The sequence below is a fragment of the Rissa tridactyla genome, chromosome 3, assembly GCF_028500815.1.
Source record: "Rissa tridactyla isolate bRisTri1 chromosome 3, bRisTri1.patW.cur.20221130, whole genome shotgun sequence".
Classification (NCBI taxonomy): domain Eukaryota; kingdom Metazoa; phylum Chordata; class Aves; order Charadriiformes; family Laridae; genus Rissa; species Rissa tridactyla.
This window is the reverse complement of record NC_071468.1, coordinates 116311525-116333720: the sequence shown is the minus strand read 5'-3', so window position 1 is coordinate 116333720 and position 22196 is coordinate 116311525. Positions and strand designations below refer to the sequence as shown.

The following is a 22196-nucleotide window of genomic DNA, read 5'->3' as shown; positions in this document are numbered from 1 at the left end:
TAGTCTAATTTGACTTTTAGAAATACTGGTAGCAGTAAAATTACATTTTCAGTTTCTCACCTTGATTTTCCTATCTCTGCTCTGCTTCTCACGTTCTTCTTAGCCTATTCCTCCTTCGTAATATCTTTTCAAAACGCTTCTTTGAGAACCATAATTCTCACAGGGAATTTTAAGTAGTCATTTTTTTCCTGCAGGTGAGGGGTTCACAAACAAGGGGAAGTTCAGAAACAGCTGAACAGCAACATAGATTATTTTCTGAACCCTTAAACAACAACAATTGTTTCTAGCCTTTTTTTTCCTGAAATCAAGTATCGCTGTCTGACTAATAATTAGCAGTGGAAGAAAATCTATTGAAGAGTTTAGTGGAAATATTTTTGGAATCATTTATTCTGTAAAGTGATGGTGTAATCTGATCACAAAAATTTGTCCCAAAGCCTGAAGCCGGGCGGTTAAAACAGAGTACTGCAATATTACTGTGAGAAGTCTAGAATGAACTGTTGAAAGACGTGGGCATTGGTGAAATTACTTATCAGTGGTATGTTTATACCCACTTAGATTTACTTAAAAGCATGTGTGGTTATCACAGTAATTGTCTTTGTCATAACGATTGCTGTAATTATTGTGATCGCGTCTGTTGTTGCCCAGCTGTAGTTGGGGATAGGTTTTATTCAGTTGACACTGTGTAATTAGGGTCTTTTTATTTCTTCTTCAGTTGGCAGTTCTGCAAGTAGTAGTGCCACAAGGAGAGATTCTCTATCTACTAGCTCTGAATTGTACAAAAGATCTAGTAGCAGCCTAGCACCCATAGGGCAGCCATTTTACAATAGTCTGGGATTTTCCTCCTCTCCAAGTCCAATAGGCATGCCTCTGCCAAGCCAAACGCCAGGACATTCACTTACGCCACCGCCATCACTTTCATCACATGGATCCTCATCCAGTTTGCATTTAGGTAAAAAAAAAAAAAAAGAAAAAAAAAAGAAAAACAAAAAAATCAAAAAAACACTTTTTGTTTGTATGTGTGTTTGTATTTCTATGTGTAAAATATATGTTGCATAAGAGATGTCACATTACCTTTGCTGTTGAACAGTTTTGTAATGAAGAGGGGCCGTTCCTCAAAGGTGAAGAGCACATTCAAATGCTCATTGATTTCCAATGGAGGGCACTCAGCTTTTTGCAGGATCGGGCCAACAATTGATTTTTCTTCCCTTGCAGAAGCCCAGTAGAGAGCCTAGTAAAGACTTATTGGTGGTCCTTTTTGTATTATGTCTCTACAGTATGACAAGGAAAGGTGCATTATTTTTGTTTCTACTTGAGTGTATTACCACTTTAAGGACTTCTTAAAATGATACTGTGTTTAACAGTGAAGTTGACTTTCGCTACTGCCCCTTGCCATGATAAAGTAGAAAAGTGAGCAGAGATCTCAATGTAAAATGTATTGAAAGGTGATTTTTGAATTGGTGAGCCTTCTACCTCGTGGCTCAGATGCTTTGCCAGGAAGACAATAGTTTTATCACCAGGCTGGTGGAAAAAAAAAAGAAAATACATTTGCGAAAGAAGTAGCAAAGGCTTTGTCAGTGGTGGCTCTCTGTTATCGGATGTATTTTTTTAAGGAATGATGATAGTAATTTTTTAGAAAATTTCTGAGCTGGTTAGATGGTGTGGAAGCTCAACCTTTGGAAAAAAAAAGATAAAGAAACCTCACCACAGCCTATAGTCTATTTACAAGACGGTGCCTCTAGCATGAGGTTACTTGATAAACTTCCCCTTTTTTCGCTGCAAATATTTGTGGCCATTTAATTTGGATGCTAAAATCATACAATGAAACTGGATGTAATTTCAAGATTGAGTTGCCTGTTGCTCCAGTAACTATTCAGTGCACAGTTTTGTGCATGTAATAGCCTAATCCCCTGTACTTCTGTTAGTGCGAATAAAACAGGACAAAATTTAAAAGTGCCTACCAAAATACACTTTAAGTGAGAAATGTGTGAGTGACTTGTATAAGAAGGTTAAAAGTAATTTAAATATATTACATTTACAGTTCAGTATCTCCTTCACGGTTAAGTGCTGAATACCCGAAGTAAAACTGGGCAAGGGGATGTTTCAGCACATTTTATTTTTTTTTACTTACCTTTTTTCCTTTTTCAGGTCTACAAAGTGCACCTTTGGGCTGAGACCAAGCATGGAAAGTTTCAGCCCAAATGGAGGCTTTTGAGAAAGTTCTGAACATCTGACAATGGGGTTATCATGGAAATCTTTTTCTTTCTTTCTTTTCAAAGTACTCTCACAATAGTTTTCATATTACTGAAAACTATACCTAAACCAAATTTTGGAAGGCATTATCTAAAATTCAAAACATGTAAAGTTTTGTGTTGTTTCACATTTGATAGATGTTAAAAGACTTTTTTCAGTTCTGAGAAGATAAGCTGCGATCATATAGAGGATTACCTCTATCAGCAGAAATTGTTAAATACTGGGTTTAATCCATTTTGGACTGTTTGGCAGTGTGAACTAAGCATAATAGTTTGTTAAAATGATGTTCTAGATCAGTGTGTAAAGGCCAGAATGTACAGTTGTACTCTGAAAATTGACACAACCTTGTTGGCTTCCATGTCTGCTACTGCCTCTTCATCTTCCAAGTGAAGTGGACCTTGATTACGGGTAAAGTTTTTGCTACCTTACCAAATCAATCTGCAATTTGGAAATTGAGGTCTTCTGGATTTTTGCCTTCACAAAAATGCAGTAATTTTTTTTTAGCATTTCCTGCACTCTGCGCTGTGTCGTATCTTTGTGCAGCTACATCCAAGGCACACCATCACAAAAAATTGAAGACCGTTCCTGCAGTTAATTGTCTATCCAGTTAAATTTATTCTGGTGTGTTCATCAACCACTCATGGAAGCATTTGTTTTGTTCTCATGTATAAAAAAAATAAAAAGGCAAAGCTTTCTCACCAAATGAGAAATTACACCTGAAATCAAAGAGGGAGTGTATCTTAAGAAGGGTATGATTATCACGTAGTCACTTTTCAGAGTAGAACGACATTGTAAGTTCATGTCTGCATGCAGTTTCCATTGGTATTCTGATAATGCCTGTCAAATGCAGCTCTCCCTCCACCTTCAAAACTTGTCCTGCCTGCTTATATCAACAGGTTCAGCTAAGTTTAACTCCTGTTTTAAAATGGGCATCAAACTCGGTTGCTCCTGTTTCAGCCACCAGAACACTAGAGCACAATACTGGGAAAGGGTGCATGGTTTTATAACCCCTTTGTCAGACACTGCTGCAATTTGTAGCTTAAGACCAGTTTCCCTTTTACAAGAAATTTGTGATATTTTACTGTTTTTATCTCTCTGCACCAACTCTTACCCAACATCCTAAAATAGGAATGTGCCGATTACTTTGTTCTAGTGTCAGTTTTCTTGTATTTGAGGGGATTTCTCAGTTGTCTGTAACTGCTTCTTTACTGTAATCGGTTGGAGCAGTAAGGTCATGAATTTGAACTACCCTTTCACTCCCAGGGACAAAAAACTGCAAGAGGAAGTATTTTTCTTATGTTATATTAAAAAAAAAAATCCTTTTAGATTGGTAGTGCTTACTCTGTTTGATAGTACGTTGCAGCATTGTAAGGGTTTGGTGTAGAGTAGGATTTTTAAAATCTGGGCTTTATGAGGTAATTACTTTTTGTGCATTGCAAGCCAAAGTGGTTAGCGGTTTAGATGGATGTTGTTTTCTCTTCAGAAGTGGTCAGTCAGTCAGGGTAAGAGTAAAGGCCCCTTGGCAAGACAGTATGGGGAGCTTTGCGTTGCCTCTGCTGTGTACCTACTCTGTAGGGCTTCGGTAAACCAGGCGTAATAAGCACTTGCATCGATTCGTAAAACATACATACATATATATGTGTACATGTATGTGTGTAATGCTGTTTTCCATATGAAGATGAAATTTTTAGCTGAGGATGAGATGAAGCTACTCTTTTACAGATGAACAAGTACTTTGCAGAAATCAAGCTTAAAGTGTTTGTGTACTTATATGTATTTTACTAGAAAATAATGTTGCTGACTGATTCAAACAGTTACTGCGCACTAAATCTGTTTTACGTCTTGGTTAGAAATTATTGAAGAAATACTTTGGTTGTAAGTACTAACAGACTAATGCTATCAAAATAAACGTGCCTAGATCTAGTTTTCAATATTTTCTTCATGTTCTCCTTTACATTAAATATGCTGTCCATGTTAAGGAGTTCGTAGTTTAACATGCTTTGTGTCCTTGAAGCTTAGTAAGGCTCTTCTTTAGATGGTCTATATCCTCTTTATTTCTCTCTGCCTCTTTGTCCCTATGGAGTAGCCACAGGGATTTAGGTTCAATTAAATTGTAAAACAACTTAATATTATTCGTTGCATTGGAGATCTGTGTTTTACAAGATCAGAAGTGATAGCTAAGTGATTATGCGAAGAATGAACTGCACGCTTTATTCCCCAGCGGCTTGTAATTGTGTGGCTGTACTGATGCCTGATAACAGTCTCTTAAATTTTCAGTGTTTGCAGAAATGTTTAGACTTTATTCAGTAGGGTATGTTCCCCAAGTGATTTGTAGGACTTAGGCTGTTACCTTTCTAGTTTGGAATCAGAATCTGTAAAACAAGTGTCCTGAGTTCTTGAAGAGCATGGGGATGCGGTACGCTAACCAGGAGGATTTGGGTAACTTGAATTCAGATTTCAGTTTTCCATTTCTAAGCTTTTCACACTCAAAGTTTTCAGGAAGGAGACCATGTGTCCTTATGTCCACACTAATGTTTTGGTGGTTTTGGACTGAGAAAGTAACGAGTACAATATTTCAGAAAGTAGCCCATTGTAGATAAGAGTATATCTGCATATAATAAGTACCTATGACGATATAGTTTTGTTTTGGGGATTTTACTATTTTTCAAATCCCCAAAGTTGCCACTGAGCTGTGACACTGCTGTAATAAAAGGTTGCATGAGAAGAAAAGCTAATTACCTATTAAATTACTGTTTTTTATAACAGCATCCAGGGTTTTACAAGGTTAAGCTTTCTGTGTGCTTTTGAAGTATGACAGGTTCTTCTAGGTATGATGGACATGTTTTCAGCCATCCTGTATTATGATCCTGCTTAACTTGATTGTCCTAAGTAGTTTCACAGGCTAGACAGGAGTCTCCCAGTTGCAGCGTAGTCATCTTACAAGTCTTAAAAAGAGATCGTTCCCAAATTAGACTGAAGAAAGGCTTGATAACCCTGAGCATGAAATGTATTGTACGTGTGCAGTTCTACTACACATATACAGTATATTTAGTAAACACTACCGAGTTTCTTAATTTCTGCTTCAATTGCCAGACAAATTGTCACATTTAATTTATAGTTACATGAAGGCTCAGTTAAAAAAAAAAAAAAAGAAAAAAGCAAAGCTGAAGCCATTCGTGAGTCACATGTGCAATTCCATGTCTGTGTATGGTAATTAGAGCCGTGCAGTTTCTGAGCATATAGTTATAAATTGTCCTATCAGTTTCTGGCACAGAATTGAGCATGTGATGAGTGGAGAAATGGAGATGCTATGACAGGAAAGTAGCTTATAAGACTTATTTTTAAACGGGCTTTGCTGCCCTCTCGTGGCATTAAATAGTGTTACTACACAGCATTTACAGGGAAGGTAGGATTTCATTCGTGTATTCCATTAATCTAGATCAGAAATACCATGATTTCAGATGCATAACTTTTTGTTCGTTAGAAGGCTGGTCCTAGATGAGAAATGAGTGTAGAGCACCACTCTGCTTACTGCTTCACCTGCAGAACGTTGGGTTTCTTTTCTCTTTTTGTCCAATCTCATGTCGCTGTCGGCTCTTTCCTGGAAATAGTGATTGTCAATGTAAACTAAAAGTGATAGTTAAAAAAAAAACTTGATTTTTCTGGCTGTAAATAATTGAGAGGCTTTAATTTAAAAGAAAACCTAGTGGTTTTTAAAAGTTATTGTGGGGCATAGAGTATTTACTGATTCTTTACTGATTCTTACCACTGAATTTTAAAAACTAATTGTAAAGTAAATACTAATTATTTCTATTTTAGGGCATAATCCGATACAGTGCAATAAATGTGATGCTTGATATGTCTTGCAGAGCACTAACATCTCAGATTCCGGTATTGCAATTTGACCTTTCAAAAAAGATACCATTAATCCATTACCAGCCCACTGTAACACTGTTGATGCCTGGCCTTATAAATACTTGGAACCAAAAGAAGGCTTGGCTGGGGCACTGTCAGCTGATTTCTTTTTTCCTTTTTTTTTTTTTTAATAATTTTGTAATAGAGCACCATTCAAACAGCACATACTGCAATTTGTTTTAAATTCAAATGTAGATATTTCTTCTGTTGACTTCGAAAGGGCTTTTGGTTACTATGTCACTTTCTAGATAATTTGTAGGGAAACTGAAAATACTTTCCTTTTCCAATTCATACTCAATAATTTTAGGTTGTTGAGTTTTTGGGGTTTCTTAAGTGGTAGAGTTGAGGTTTGTAGGTGGGAATTGTCTTTGAATATTTCTGCTTGTAGTAGAGTAGCAGTACCCCGTTAAAAATCATACTGTAGTTGGGAAAGACGCTTTGTTTGCATGCTTGTTATGATAATGGCTGCCTGTGTTAAAGTGGAGGGGAGAGAGGCCTGCTGGAGGAGTTCAGAGTGACATAAAGTGATTAGAGAGCAACATGGAAGGAGAAATTCAGAGGACTGAGAGATGATGATAGCTGTAGGTGGAATCACTAGCAAAAAGGAGCAGGACCTAAACATAGGAAGGCAATTCAGTTCTTAGAAAGTAAGGAACGATGAAGTATAGTGAGAGCGATGGATGTTTTCGCAGCAAGGAAAGGACTTCAGGTTTCTAAAAGGAACTTCAGATTGATATACCTTTTGTTGGTTTAGAATTGAGTAGAGCATTCCTAGTTACTTGGTTTGAAATTTGACGCGTTTAGTGCTTACAAGAAGTACCATATTGAAAGCCCGGGATGCTGAAGTCGTTAAATATCCTGCAGAACAGGTACAGCATGACGAGGCACCACGTGTGCCTCCCCAAAAATGCCCTGGACAGGTATCTCAGTAGGGACTGAAGGGTAGTTCAGATTTCATGGTCTATTTTGAAACAATTGGCTAACTTCAAGACTACTAACAAGGGTATAAGTCAGTATTGTGAAGTGGAAATCTGCCCACCAAGCTAAGGCCCACCCAGTTCTAAAGTTTCCGTAAGCCTGAGTGGGCGCTCACTTTACCTGCTTCATTATATTCCTCTAATGACATTTCTTTTCCTGGTGCCCTTCACATAAAATAAAAATGAGGAAAATGGTTTTATTTATTGGAAGATAAAGCTGTCTAACTCCTCCAACCGTAATGAGGTAAATATAAATAACAAGACAACACTGTTGTTTACTTTGGCTCCAGGGTGTATCCGTAGTTCTAGTACACTTACTGTTGTGCTGTTGCTTATTTTCCTTACGGCTTTTACTGACGGAACTGCTTCCTTGTAGGAGGACTGACAAATGGTAGTGGTCGCTATATTTCTGCAGCACCTGGAGCCGAAGCAAAGTATCGCAGTGCAGCAAGTACCTCCAGTCTTTTTAGCTCCACCAGTCAGCTCTTCCCTCCTTCACGCCTTCGTTACAGTAGGTCTGATATTATGCCTTCTGGACGTAGCCGATTGCTGGAAGATTTCAGAAACAATCGTTTCCCCAATCTTCAACTAAGAGACCTTGTTGGACATATTGTTGAATTTTCCCAAGACCAGCATGGTTCTAGGTAATGACTATAGTAAAGTTAATAACTTAACAATATCAAAGCAGTAAAATGTTATTACGTTGACATCAAACATTTGAATGAGCTGCTAGTCCTCTTTAATACAAAGCATGCCATTAATTGCAGCACATGCTCTTACGCTGGCCTTTTTCTTCTCTAGGAAATTTCATTATAAAAGTAGTATACCTCTAGCTGCTTGTAGAACTTCTCAGTGTAGAAATAGCCTCATAACTGGACTTGTAAACTCTAGTATTTAGGTATCAAAAAAGGCGTTGATTAAGAAAACAAAATATCTGGCATCTGGAATGTAAAACCATTTTTCAGCAATACATCATCAGGTACTTCGTTATTGTTTTCTTTTCATCTTTAATCCTTTTCAAATGAAAGTTTTTAAGTATCATTTCACTAAGACGTGTCCTTTTATTATGCGAAGGTGCTACTTTCATTTTAATAAGTTTTATAAATGTTGAATACTTGCTTTAGAATTTTGAGGTGTCTCATTGAAACGGCGTTTGAGAGGTTTTCCTGTTGTTTATGTAAAGCATAATGTACCTTTTTTTGCACTTAGATTTATACAGCAAAAGCTGGAGCGAGCTACTCCAGCTGAGCGCCAGATGGTATTTAATGAGATCCTGCAAGCAGCGTATCAATTGATGACTGATGTGTTTGGAAACTATGTAATACAGAAGTTCTTTGAGGTAAGCATAACCTTAACGTGTATGAACAGAAATGCGAGTGAAATGCTGTAAAATCTGATTAAACTTAACTGATTTTTTTTCTTAACATTGTAGCAGAATTCTGCTGCGCTTCTAGCACAGAACCCAGGCGTGTAGCATTGCACGTTTGTTTTCTGTTCTGTATCCCCTGCTTTTCTTCATAACAGGCCCAGTTTCTCTTTACGCTGGTGACGCGTATGTTGGTGAACATTGGTGAACGTGCAGGCTGCACACAGGCTTTGCAAGCCTTCTAGCATAATTTATGGAGACTTTCAGGAGATAATGAGGAACATAAAAATTTGAAGGATACTTGTTATTGGTTACTGCGTTCTGGTGGAGAGTGGGTCTGGGAAATGCACTCGTACCCAAATAAATACCTGTGTGAACTTCATCCAGTGCTGTATATGAAGAAACTCACATAAAATGTATTGAGGCAGAAGAATTTTGAGGAAGGGATATCATAAGATACCTCCAATATTATTAAAACTAGTATTTAAAACAACTTTGTTTTTTGTTAAAAACTGGAGTTAAAAAAAAAAAAAAGCCTTATCAAAGCGTTACAAGACTTGACTTACAGAGAGAAGAAAAAGTAATACCTGTGTCCTGGAAAAAGTTATATGTAGGGAAGGTATACTTTTGTAGTGTACTTTAAATCGGGGACTACATCAAAGTATCTGGGTGGATAGAAGATGAAGCCGGAAAATGTCCAGTAAGAAATAAGATGGTTGCTGTAAACAGGAATGCAGTTTTTAATGAGTAATCAATGAAACAATGTCCTCACTCTTTTTTTTTTTTTTACTTGATATTCTTTTTTAGCAACCAAAATATCTTCTGAAAAGCATGGATGATGTATAGTGTGTAAGATACTGATCTTGCTCAAGGGTCATCAATTGCTCTTTTTTTCCATAATGTTAGGTTGGATGGATACATAGATAATCATTGTCAATTGAGTGTTTTCATCTTAATTCTGTGGAAGAGTTCTCAAGAAAAAAAGTGCAGTAGGCCTTAGTTGTAGTAAAGGAGCAGGAAGACGAAGTTGTTTGGGTTTCTTTTCAGTCTTAGGTGACTACAAGTGTGAGGTTTGACAGGTCGCAGCAGTGCTGTGTGAATACTGCTGGTGCCACCCAGCTGATTGTCCAGGCGATCACTTCTGTGTGGTCTCTTGCACTGTGTCAGCTCAGGAGCTTGTGTGGGATCTGGGAACAGGGTCTTGTGTATTATTATGAAGCCTGACTGGCTTCTACTCTACCCAAGATGGAGCAGCACAGAAGATTGTAGCAGCATCGTAGAGGGAATAATATGGGCAGGAATTGGCTACTGCTGAGAAACGTATTATACTCTACTACAGCCAGTGTACAAAACTATTTTGATTTTGCTCCACAAAGCCCAAGTATTTCTAGATTTCCCAAAGTGCCCATGGTAAGAATGATCCTTCAAGCCATGTGAAGATACCAAGAAGATACCTCAGGGGTTGAAATCTTTGACCCCTCGCCCCTTCCTCTTACAGCTTGCTTACTGTATACAAGATGTAAGATACACTGACCTATACAAATTTGAGATATCAGAGCAAATCTGATTTGAATGAATATGTTACAGTAATCTGTAATTAATTTGCCTGGCATGATTTGTCTAAATAAGCGGGTTATTGCACTTAAATATTTCTACAGACAGTCAAGTAGAAACTACTTTGATCTCTTCTGTTGTCTTTCAAGGTCATGCATTTGATAGCAGGTATGTAGCTGGAATGTGGAATGTTACAAAATGCTGCATTTAGAATATAAAAGCTCTTGGTAAATATACCCAGAAAAAATACAAAGGGAAAAATCAGTCAAGGCGCGCAGTAAACCTGTAATACATCATGAAAGTACTTAACTCTGACATGTAATATTGCCTTATGCTAGAATTTATGTCTTCATTTGTTAACAGCATATTTATTTTCTTTTAGTTTGGAAGCCTGGATCAAAAGTTAGCCCTAGCAACACGCATACGTGGTCATGTTCTGCCGTTAGCCCTACAGATGTATGGTTGTCGTGTTATTCAGAAAGCACTTGAGTCAATCTCACCTGACCAGCAGGTAATTGTAAGTTAGAGCAATACTTTTTTTTAATTTTATTTCTCTTTATTGCATCCATCTTTTTACTTGCTTAAGTCGTTGATTGTTCCTTTCATTATGAAATGCCCTAGGGACTAAAATAGTTGTTTAAATTAAATTGCTGAGCTACACAGGTAAACCACCAGTGAATGTGGACAGTTAGGATGAAATGGAATATTGCTTTGAGGGGGGAATAAAAAAAAAACATTGTAAAGACAAGGATAATCTTTTTTCCAGAATGACATGGTGAAAGAGCTGGATGGTCATGTTCTGAAATGTGTGAAAGATCAAAATGGAAACCACGTTGTACAGAAATGTATCGAGTGTGTTCAACCCCAGTCGCTCCAGTTCATCATTGACGCATTCAAAGGACAGGTAGTGTCAACAGTTCGTTTCCTCTTCTGTAGGGTTGCTTTGATTTGCACATCTCTTCCCATCATTTGCATATGCAAGATAGCGTTTGACACTTTGCAGTCAGCTGGTTTTAAGTAGGATAAAAAAGGGATAATAAAACGGAAAAGCTGTAAATGCTGTAAAAAGATTAATCTGTTGGAGATGAGGCTCTGGAAAGACCTGTTTGGATGTATTATAAATACCAATAGAGGTATTTGGCTTAAGGCCAGGCTTCCTGTTTGACTTTTGTGATACGCCATTTCAAATTTCCTTTATAACTTTTAACGTTTCCATTTTTTATGGTAATAATAAAGTATCTGCTTTCTGGCATAAATTTTTCATTAAAATTTCCCTTCTTCTGTTGCAAGTCTGTCTTTCGGTGTTTCCCAATTAATGTCTATCATTAAGGAAATACTTTGAAGAAATACACTAATCTGTTCCCTGCATATGGGCTAGTGTTAAGTGAAGAGGGGTGGTATTAGTTTATTTAAGGTTGGGGTTTTTGCTTTGTTTCCAAAAAAGTTATTAATATAAGATTGACATTGTGCTGCAGGCTAGAGAACAAGCTACAGCTAAATAAGATTTTAATACTCTGAGACAAACGTGTACTTTTATAGTCTCGAAGAATTGTAAAATCTTACTAACTTGGCTGTGTTACTAAGTTTTACTTTAATGGATGGCCAAATGTATTTCTTAACAAAATCTACAATATCCTTCTTTCACGTTTTACAGAACAGCAATACCTGAATTATTGTTGTACATAGTAGTAAATGGCATACCAAGGTTTCTCGGGTCAGTAAATGGCATACCAAGGTTTCTCGGGTCGGGTCTTTTTACGTCAAAAAGTGTGTATGGGGTAGATGAGATGCGGTTTCTAAACTGTAAATAGAGCCCCTTGACTAAAATGTCACTCTTTTTACTGGACATCCATCATCCATCCTTATACATAAAAAAAATATTAGCTAATCTGAAGTGGCAAATGGAAAATACCACACTTTACTCATGTCATGTAACAATGCATATCTCTTTTTTATCTGCCTGCATCGTTTGGATCTGTGTCTAATCAGACAAGATTCTGTGTTTAGTTTGACCAACACTGACTCTTAAATTTTCTGAATTAATCCCTGAAACACAAACCTGGGTTCTGGAGAAGCAAGCAAAAGGAATGAATAAGATTTTGACTTGTAAAATTTGAAAATGAAGTACAAAGTTAAAAAGAAAGCTTGAAAGGTGAACAGTGCTTAACTAAGGGTCATACTTCCAGGCTTTACTTCGCAGCTAAGTAGGGTAGAAACATTGTAATGAAAACTTGAGTTCTTAGTTGTGTAATTACTGGAGTCCTTGACATACAAAAAACTGCATTTTTGTCTTTTCTTGTCTTCTACTGGAGGTGGAATCCTGATATTGGCAGGCAACACTTTTTTTATAGAAGTAGTTGGCATGTTCAGTTCCATTTTGAACACGGTAACATTACTATATCTGTTAACTTCGGTTGGTTTAACTCCAGTTTGCAATCCTATTTTAAGGTATTTGTACTTTCAACTCATCCATATGGTTGTAGAGTAATTCAGCGTATTCTGGAACACTGTACTGCTGAGCAGACTCTGCCAATCTTAGAAGAACTGCATCAACACACAGAACAGCTAGTGCAGGTTAGTGCGTGTATTAATTTCTTAATGCATTTCAGAGCTTTTTATTGTTGTCATAATTTATTCCTATTTCTTAGTTTAAGTAATAGTTTAAATGCATTTGCGTCTTTTTAGTTTTGTAGACATTGATTTTTTTGTTTTTCTTTCCTTCCATAGTTTTAATGAAAATGAATTTGGAAGTTGGGAGGCAAAGAAGATATAAAAAAGCCTTTTCCTTACAATTTTGACCGTAGCTTCGAATATACATTGTAAATGCACAGAATTAGTATATTTCCTATTGCAGAGATTGCTTTTTTTTCCTAGTTTATCTTGATTCACTCAGATGTTCTTCAGATAACTTCTGATAATGTCTGAACGCAAATACATTGTAAAGATATGAAGGTTGCATATTCTTACACAAAAAGGGCATCTTTTCTAAAAGAAGGCAAAAGACCTTATACAACATGGTTTCCTGTCTCAGACGAACAAAACAAGTGCTACAAATGGCTTTGAAATTGAATCAGTCTAAAATACTGGAAGGAACTCGGTGTTCAGTAGGAATTTCCACACGTAAAAAGGCAAGAATTGCCTTTTGCTACATATTCACGGTCTAGTTTCTCAGTGGTTTCTTGTATATACAAGTCTCTAGTTAAAACATAACTGTCTTGGGGAACCAAAGTTCAGGGAGATATTATGGCTGTTCAAGAATTAGGATCGTAATTTTGAGGACTTCTTTCTTTAAGAGGATAAAAGGTACTCCACCAAAATGCTGTTTTTACAGATTATTTACATTTTGCGTAAAATTTTGAAATTTGGTGGGCCATTAAGTAATTCGTGATGCAGTATTTCTTGCATCTATTTTCTATTCTTGCAGCTTGTTTCTGTTATGTTGACATTATTGTATTTTTCCTTGTACCTGTGCAAATAGTAATTTGAAAGTTTATACAAATGTACAAAAGCTGTATGGATTACTTGGTTTGAACACAAAAGAAAATTGAAGTCATCTTATTTTCAGGATCAATATGGAAATTACGTTATTCAACATGTACTGGAGCACGGTCGTCCTGAAGACAAGAGTAAAATAGTTTCAGAAATAAGAGGAAAAGTTCTAGCTCTGAGTCAGCACAAATTTGCCAGGTATTGCACAGCCTTCGTGTATTAAAGGTTCACTAATCTTTTTAAAGTTGTAGTATTGGATTTATTAATTGTGTTACAAAAAGGATGTGATGTGGGTTTTTTCCTGTTGTGTAACTTGCCTGCTGAAATTTCATATTTTTTTTTTAGAGATGAACAGTGGTGGTATTTGGTACTAGATTTCAGGAAGGGAAAGGGGAAATGCTGTTCTGTAGCAAAACAAAGACGATTCCACGGGTTCACGGGATGACTTTTTTTCACCTCGTACAAGTGCAGGGAATGGGTTCCAAGTCTGTATGTGAGCATCCCCAGAGCCAGGTGAAAACCTCTCCTAGAACGTGCTGGATACACTGATGATGGTGAGCTGGGACTTCCTGACTGTCCAGCCAAGCAATTTACAAGTCTAAAGCGGTGGTTCAGCATGACAAGGATTTTATGCATTAGGAATTCTCAAAGACTGTTGCAGGAGCCCTGAACCACTCTAACACTAGAACCTAAAACTCATCCTTCGGTGTTTTTTGCCGGAATACAGATTACATGTCTTTTGCTAAGGAAAACGCACCTCGGAATCCATGCTGGATGATTTAGCGAGACTAACCTTCTCACCAACATTAAGTAGAAATGCACTGTGACATTATGGGGGCATTTGTTTGAAAAATCGATTGTACGCAAACTGGCAAGTTTTATCTGGATGTTCTTTTTCTTTGCCTGAAGAGAACTGTTCATAATCCTCTCCTTGGAACTTGGTTAATTTCTGAAGCACAAGCTTAGGACCAGAATCACTTTGCTGCCTTATAAGCATTGACGTCCTTTCCAGCTTCCGAGATGTCTGGAAGCTGAGAGACTTCCTCTACAAAAAGAAACATTTGACAGTATCACTGATGTAGGCATGCTCCTGAAAAGCACTTTTATTTCAAAAAGCAGGCAGCTTCATATCTGGCTTTCCCTATTGTGTCTTAAAGGGCCCACAGCTAAAATAGATGTACTAGAATAGATCTGCAGCCTGAGGTCCGGTATATCTACTGTAGGTCCAGTGGAAAATGTCTCCTACAAGATAATAAGTATCGGAAAATTACTTTTTTTACATGAGTAAGAGTGTATAATCCTTTAACTTCCTCAATCATTACAGGCTAAAGATTTGGAAGTCAGGGCTTGACGCGTTTGCCGTGGCATTTTAGTGGTGTTAAGACACTTGACACCATTCAGATAAACTTAAAATTGCTATTTAAAAGAACGTTAGGTCTTAAGTCACAGAATGCATTTGTCTTATTTTTCAGCAATGTGGTAGAAAAATGCGTAACTCATGCTTCTCGTGCTGAAAGAGCTTTACTTATTGATGAGGTCTGTTGCCAGAATGATGGTCCTCACAGTGCCTTATACACCATGATGAAGGACCAGTACGCCAACTATGTTGTTCAGAAGATGATTGATATGGCTGAACCTGCTCAGCGGAAGATAATAATGCACAAGGTATATTCGTATATAGTTTTACTGGTTCAGAAAATACCAATACTAATTCTTCTGCTAGAATATCTTTCCCGCTAGATGTAAAACTCTCTCTTCCTGTCATCCAGAACTTGATGTATAAACACTAAATTCAGTGGAGTTTGATAAAGCAGAATATATCCAAGTCTCTGAGCACTGAGCTAAAAATAGAAATCTACAGAAAAGTTTCCAAAGTTGGATTTCCTATCCTTTCTTTGTGCCAGCTTTTCTGTGGAAATACTTTTAATATAAAAAGGTAGTATCTGTCATCTTTATTAATATCGGAGAAGAAATACAGGTTTCTCTTTTTATTTGCGGGTTGCTGGTTTAAATCCATTCTGCAGTTTTCCCAAAAGACATTCCCACACTTCCTAACACACGGGCACGTTTTCTACTTAAAATATCCAGACCCGGACAAGAGTGCTATTGCCATAATTGCCCCGGGCTATTGAAGGCGGGCCCCAGTACATTCCAGCAGGAGCTCTGCTTCCCCCAGTCACCAACAGGGCGCTCCCACGAAAGGGCTGCCTCCCTCTTCCTGCGACAGGTACGCCAGTTGTTTGGTCGAGTCAAAATCACCGATTTTACATCTTTCCAGAAACTTCCAAAATTTTGACATACAGGCTTCTGACATACTTTTTTTTTTTTTTACGTAATATTTTTAAAGTCTAGTAACCTCTACTTGAAATTTTCGAGGAGGGGGAAAAAAAAAAAATAACGGGTTTCTTCTTACAGATTCGACCCCACATCACAACTCTGCGTAAATATACCTATGGCAAACACATTCTGGCCAAGCTGGAAAAGTATTACCTGAAGAACAGCGCTGATCTGGGGCCAATTGGTGGACCACCAAACGGGATGCTGTAAAAGACAAAAAAGAAATGGAAGACAAATTGAATTGTGAATGATCAAAACATACAACTTAACTCTAAATGTTCTGATTTTTTTAAATCTATTTATTGACTTTGTTCATCCATTTGTAAAATTTTTATTCTTGTGTATATTTTTGGGGAGTGAATTATTAAAAAAAAGAAAAGAAAAAATATCTCCAGCCCTGATCCGGAGACCTATCAGATTGGATGGCTGGCAAAGCACAGAATGCCTGTATATGATGTAATTGTATCAAAATAGCTGTCACATATTTTGTAAATTTTTACCTTGTAAAGTCACTGAAATAGTTTTTAAAGGGAAAAAGTACAGTATTCTTTTAATACACTGGCTTGCAATCTGGTAGGTCTGCCCAGCATCATAGCACAACAGGTTTATAGAGTTGTATATAGAATTAATCCTTATTTTTCCCTTTTGTGTGAAGTCTTTTATACCAGATTAAAATCGATCAGCTGCATAAACATTATTTAACATGTTGAAAAGTTAAGTTGTATTTTGGTGGTTCACAACATACTATCCAAATAATAAACAGGGCACAGCAAATTAAAGTAGGGAATAACAATGGGAACTTCAGAAGACTAGCTTTCACTTGCTGTGGCTACAGGTTTTTTTTAAAACAGTGCCCTAAGGTTTTCTCTAGCGATGTATTAAAAATAAAAGTGCTGTATATACTTATATATTTAATTGTTGTACAAGGTAGAGGGATTAAAATGATGGTGGTACTTCCACTCGGTAAAGTACACTGGTGGAAAAGGAGTGAACCCTGTATTAACTTTACAGTCAGTTTTACAAGGCAGGAAGAGTAGAGATTTGTATTTTTTTATTTTGCATATAGAATTGTAAGGATTTGAAAGTGTTGAGCATTTATTTTGCTTTCTCACTGTAGATGCAAAAAAAAAAAAAAAATAGCTATTGATGAAGAGAAAAGGGGCCACTGAAAGGTAAACTTGATAGCTCAACATTTAAGCATGATTGATTAAATATTCAGATAGCTTTTTTGCTTCCTATAAATATATGCATTGTATACGTGTAGTTAATAGGTGTAAGTTTACAGTTTGAAAACAAATCTCTCGTTTCGATGTTTATTACAAGCCTTGCTAATTTAGTAGTGATGCTTACCTTGGTTGTACAGATGTACATTTGTAAACCTTCATGCTGTAAATGTAATTTGTTTTACCCCTTTTTTGGGACAAAAATTTGCATTTTAGTGTATATTCATATCCCCGTTCCCTTTTCTCCCCCTGGCATATAGTGTTGTATAATGTAAATTTATTTCAGCAAATCAAGAGTGATTTTTTTAAATTCTATCTTTATATGGTTTCAGAAATATGAACCGGCTTTCTTTTTATCTATTGTGAGAAACATGTTTTGTTTATAACATAGCTGTTGATTCTGTTAATACGGACACTTTGGGAAATCAGTCTGTTCAAATTTTAAGTCGGGATAACAAGCAGAGTAAGAAATGGACTGAAAGATTTGGTTATCGCAGAAACCAATGCTTCTTCCATCTTAATAAATGTGGCATGATTTTTTTGTACAGAAGAGTACTGTATTTTTGAATAGCCTTCTCCCAGCGTAAAGCAAATATGTATGATACTGTCAATTTTTTTCTCTGGACATATGACATTGTAACAGTAACATAAAGATGATGTACATTTACAAGCGGCCTTATGTACATTTCCCAATGATCTTTTTAAGGCAGAATTGTGACCATATGTGTATAATTAAAATCCTTTTTAATCCTTTGCCTATGGAAATATTTTGGAAAAAGCTTACTTTGTATATTCAGTTTCTGAAAGATAAAGAAAGTGCTTTGTATGTTGTTGAAGTAAGTATTTTGTGTAAAACGTTCATTTGGATGGCTTAACCTAAAGTTTTGATCAACAAGGTCGTTCGGAAGCAACGTCTTGACCATTGATCACATAAAAGGCTGTTACGGTAGGGGTCTGATCACGAGGAAAGAAAACAGTGGTGGTGTAACTTGTGTAAGGAATTCTGTCGTATTACTGTTTATATCAGGTTTACATAAATCTTATTAAAGCATACATCTGAGGCGCTACCTGTTTTTTTTAATGGTAGTGTTAACTCATTAATAGGCAAATGGGAACGTTTGTTCTGGCCCGCTTCCAGTTTCTGAATCTGTCGTTCAGTAAGCACAGTTCCGATTGCCAAGCAGTTTTTGCGTGGCAGTTGACAAGATTCCTCTCGAGGGGTACAAGCCCTGTCATTGGAGCCAGAGCTTTCCCGTCGCCGTGCAGAGGGTGACTTTAGAGGCACTTCTTTGGACACGTGAATTCTCCTCGGTGACTATTTTTACCCTGTGTGTTATAACCCCCAGAGCCGACGTTCTCTTCAACATGCGAGACAGTAAGTCGGGCTTCCGGGGACGTCCAGGCAGAAGCTGATCATGTCCCAGTACTTTGTCCCTGTAGCACTCATGCCATGGTTGAATTTAAACAGTCCTAGAGCTATCATCTTTAGTGCTGTCAGTATCTTGAACATAATCTTCCACTTGCTCTCTTAAAATCATTTTGCGCAAATTCTATCCAGGAACGTGAAAATCACTGTTTTTCCTTTCAGCTGTTTTAGGCTTGGGCTAGAACCACTCGACTTTTTGCTCAAGTATCGCTTTTTGATATAGATTGTTTATGGACCAGGTTGATTAGGTTTGACTCCAGGTGGCTCATATTGAATGATGTAATGTTCACATGTATATACTGTAAAAAAAAAAAAAAAAAAAAAAAAACCCAAAATGAAAATGTGTGAATAACACTGTGTGAAATACATCTGGTCTTGTGTTTTTCCTGTAGGAAACCAGCTCTTTTTTATATTCTCAGTTGCACGACTTGTCTGCTGTCTGCGGAGCTCAGCTTCGCGAAGGTCCTGCTCATTTCTGGTGACCTGACAGGAATTGGTCAATTATTGAAGAACCCTGTTACTAGATCATTAAGTTTCCGGAGGCTAGTTCTGAGCAGCTAAACTTTCATATTATCTTACAAAAAAAAAAAAAAAAATCTTTCCAGGCTACAGCCTGATGACAGGTTCTTCACCCACCGCTGGGTCCGGGCTGAGCTCCTGGCTGGGATTGTCAGCGGTCAGTGGCATCGCTGGACCCACACTCCTTTCTGTTACTGCCCAGGATATTTTCAAAGGACCATCTTTAGCTCAAGGTGAGTGGGTCTCCTTCGTGGTGTTAAAATATCTCACCTAAGTTGCCCCTTATGGACAGAACAACCATACTACTGCCTCCCTCCCTGACTGCTCCATCCTTTGATAGTTTTTCATTGGAGTACGGGGAAGACTCAGGTTTCTGGGGGCATAATGTCCAGATGGTTTAGAGTGCTGATGGAGATCCAGAAACCAGTTCAGTCACTCTTCTTCCCGCTGCTCTAAGGGGCAGGCATTTGAGGAGATGCTTGTGCCTCCCTGCGTAGTACCGTGGTCATTGGGTTGACCTGTCAGTCAGGTTTGTTCCTGAGAATGTTTGATGTTCAACATGCTAATAACTAGGAAAATGGGTAAAGGGTGAGGTGACGAGTCCCACCGTGTCATTCAGGGAAGTAAAGCTGAGAGAACAATAGCAAAAGCATTTCAAGACCTAATGATTGGTGTAGAATTGGTCTGGAATTAAAATCGCGGATTGCCTGGAAGTCGTGCGCCCGGGGAGAAGACCCAGTGCTAACCCAACGGAAAAGCAGTTTGCTGCTGAAGGGTTGCGGTCGGGTCAGCCGCGGTGCTCTTAACGCTGAATTAATTTTATACCACGGTGGCTGGTCATTGTGTGTCCTGAGCGCGGCAGGTCCTTCTGTAGCTTTGCTCAGTGATGATGTAGTTCCGTGTTGCTGCTTGAGGAGGGAAAGGCGGGGGGGAAAACCACATGCTGTATCTGATCTCGGCTGCCCCAGCCCACAACAGGGTAGGAGCGTCTGTCCGGTTAACGCTAAGGTTCGCGTCTGACCAAGCTACTGGTAGCACTTGAAGCAATCACAAAAGTCTCATCAGTCCATGAGCAATACTGGTGTTTTGATGAGGGTGCAATACGGGCAATGAGTTACTCTGCCTGAAGAGTTTCAATTTGAAGTCTCTCCTGCGTTTCCTTAAGGGCTAGTGTGCAGAATTGGGCTGGAGAGGTTCAGGAGAAGTTAGCAAACATAGATCCTGCCACGCAGGAAGAGACCATCGGAGTGATGCTGCGGAAGGAGCCTGGGGTGTCAGCACTCCTGTGTGGCAGAGCAGCCCAGGTACCCCCCTCTGTCAGCAGGAGGGGTTAGAAACCAGCGCCGTTATCATGAAGAGACCAGTCATCGGTGGTCTCCTCCCAGGTGGAAGGGACGGAAGGATGTCCATCGGGTGTTGATAGTCCTCCAGAGCCGATACAGCACGTGGGCTTTTCCCAGCTGGTGCGGGTTAAGGAGAGGAGGCAACTGCTTTCTCCAAGAGAGTGAACCAAGCCCCAACGTTTCATATTAAGTTTGAGAACACAGAAGCTGTCGGGAAGCCACCACCCTGCATCGGGGCAGAGAGCCAGCAGGGAAGACCAAGCGTACGGGTTTAACTGAAGTGCTGGTGTTTCCTCCATCAGCCCTTTGGACGGAGCCTCCTCCTTTTGCATGACTGGCTCTGCGGCTGGGGAACCTGCCCAGCAAATGAGATGCTTGAATTCGTTTCCTTTATCGGCCTCAGGGTTTTGAACCCACCTCCCTCGCTTCAGAGGAGTATGTCCTAACCGCAAGGAGCTGGGCGGGTTCACTTTCTGCTCCTGAAATTTGGGCTGGGCTTTTAGCACAGCTTGAACCGTTCGTTGCATCACCAACAGCGCAAGATGCAGCATGACTCCTCTAACGCAGGCAGGTGGGAGTGGGTAGGTTCTGCTCTCCAGATCCTTGTCTCCACCTTGCTTCTCCCAGACTCGCTTAGCGCGAAATGTATCTTGGGAGCAGCATTTCCCCCATCATTAACAGATTGGAAATGCTCCAGAGGCTTCTTATATAGCAGCTGAAATGTAGGAAGACCTAAAGACCCTCTTTGTTTCATTGGTAAGAATGAACGTAGGAAGAAAATGTTCGCTCTCTCACCAGCGGTAGTACTCTGGGCACAAGAGGGCTTCTGCCTCTTCCTCCTCTGCTCACACAGAACCTACGGATCCCTAAAGTACCCAGGTCTGCAAATGGGAGTCAGGGGCACGCTGCGGGTGACAGAGCTGATGTACCGGACCATAGGACAGGGACAAACCCCTCGCTGAGCTGAGCTGAGCAGCTCCTAATGAGCTTCTTTGGAGCTTCAGACCTGCCTGGAGGGTTCAGATTTCCTGGCAGCCGCTCGGCACCACAGCCCTTCCCCGGCTCGGCTGCGGATCCTTTCCCAGCCAAGCCCAAGGCGGGCAGGGAGGGAGACAACCCTTCCCTGGCATGACAGTGCTGAGGTGGTGGAGGCTGTCTGGGGACCGCAGCCTGCTTGGCTGCCGATGAGAAGGCAGGTTCACACGCTACGGTTTCACAAACGCTCCTTTGGTTGCCGGCTACGGATCGTGTGTCCCCACAGCTGCGCGGAGCTGCCCTGGTCCTCCACCGCTGCAGAGGAATGTCACCGGTGGGGACTGGCAAGGAGTTGGCCAAGCCTGCTGAGGTCCCTCTCCGTACAGGTCGAGTCTGCCGTACCCTCCCAGGCTGCAGGACCACAGTCTGCTCCCGTCAAAGGGCTTTTCACAGTGTTACAGAAGCTGTTTCAGGCGTCACGTAAAGCAGATCCCAAAATAAAGGTCCCCAAAGATCTACAAGTGCTTACTGAGGGCCAGCGGAAACTGCAAGAAAGGGGAGTGTTGTGGCAAGGGCGGCAGAGAGGAAGGTGGTGGCAGAAGGCACCAGCCAGCCTGACCAGCGAGGGGGATGGTGACAGAAAGCACGTTCGCAGCCAGACTCTTCTCCCACGAGTGCAAATGTAGGCACCCTTTGCTTGTCTGCCTCAGAAGAACCAGAAGTTAGAGGTTCCCTGGTGGGAATGAAGACTTCTTTTTCCTCCCCTGTGTAATCCTTATCTCCCTTTCTCCAAGAGAGCTGAAATACAGCATTAAAATGCAT

At 39.3% G+C, this 22196-nt stretch overlaps 1 protein-coding gene across 10 annotated transcripts in view; it reads left to right on the top strand.

The window, feature by feature from the left end:
* The window catches only part of PUM2 (pumilio RNA binding family member 2), a 77733-nt gene extending 59796 nt beyond the window's left edge, over positions 1-17937 (top strand). For 4 of the 10 annotated variants that reach the window (XM_054196817.1, XM_054196821.1, XM_054196814.1 and 1 more), the window contains exons 13-21: positions 713-949; positions 7519-7786; positions 8352-8481; positions 10445-10579; positions 10829-10966; positions 12511-12636; positions 13628-13749; positions 15024-15216; positions 15967-17937. In XM_054196817.1, coding sequence (XP_054052792.1) covers positions 713-949; positions 7519-7786; positions 8352-8481; positions 10445-10579; positions 10829-10966; positions 12511-12636; positions 13628-13749; positions 15024-15216; positions 15967-16098 — 1481 coding nt within the window. In that variant the 3' untranslated portion in view covers positions 16099-17937. Of the gene's footprint in view, positions 1-712; positions 950-7518; positions 7787-8351; positions 8482-10444; positions 10580-10828; positions 10967-12510; positions 12637-12789; positions 13608-13627; positions 13750-15023; positions 15217-15966 lie in introns of those variants that run through there. The other 6 variants (XM_054196816.1, XM_054196815.1, XM_054196818.1 and 3 more) reach the window with 5 other exon arrangements.
* The last annotated feature ends 4259 nt before the right edge of the window (positions 17938-22196 follow it).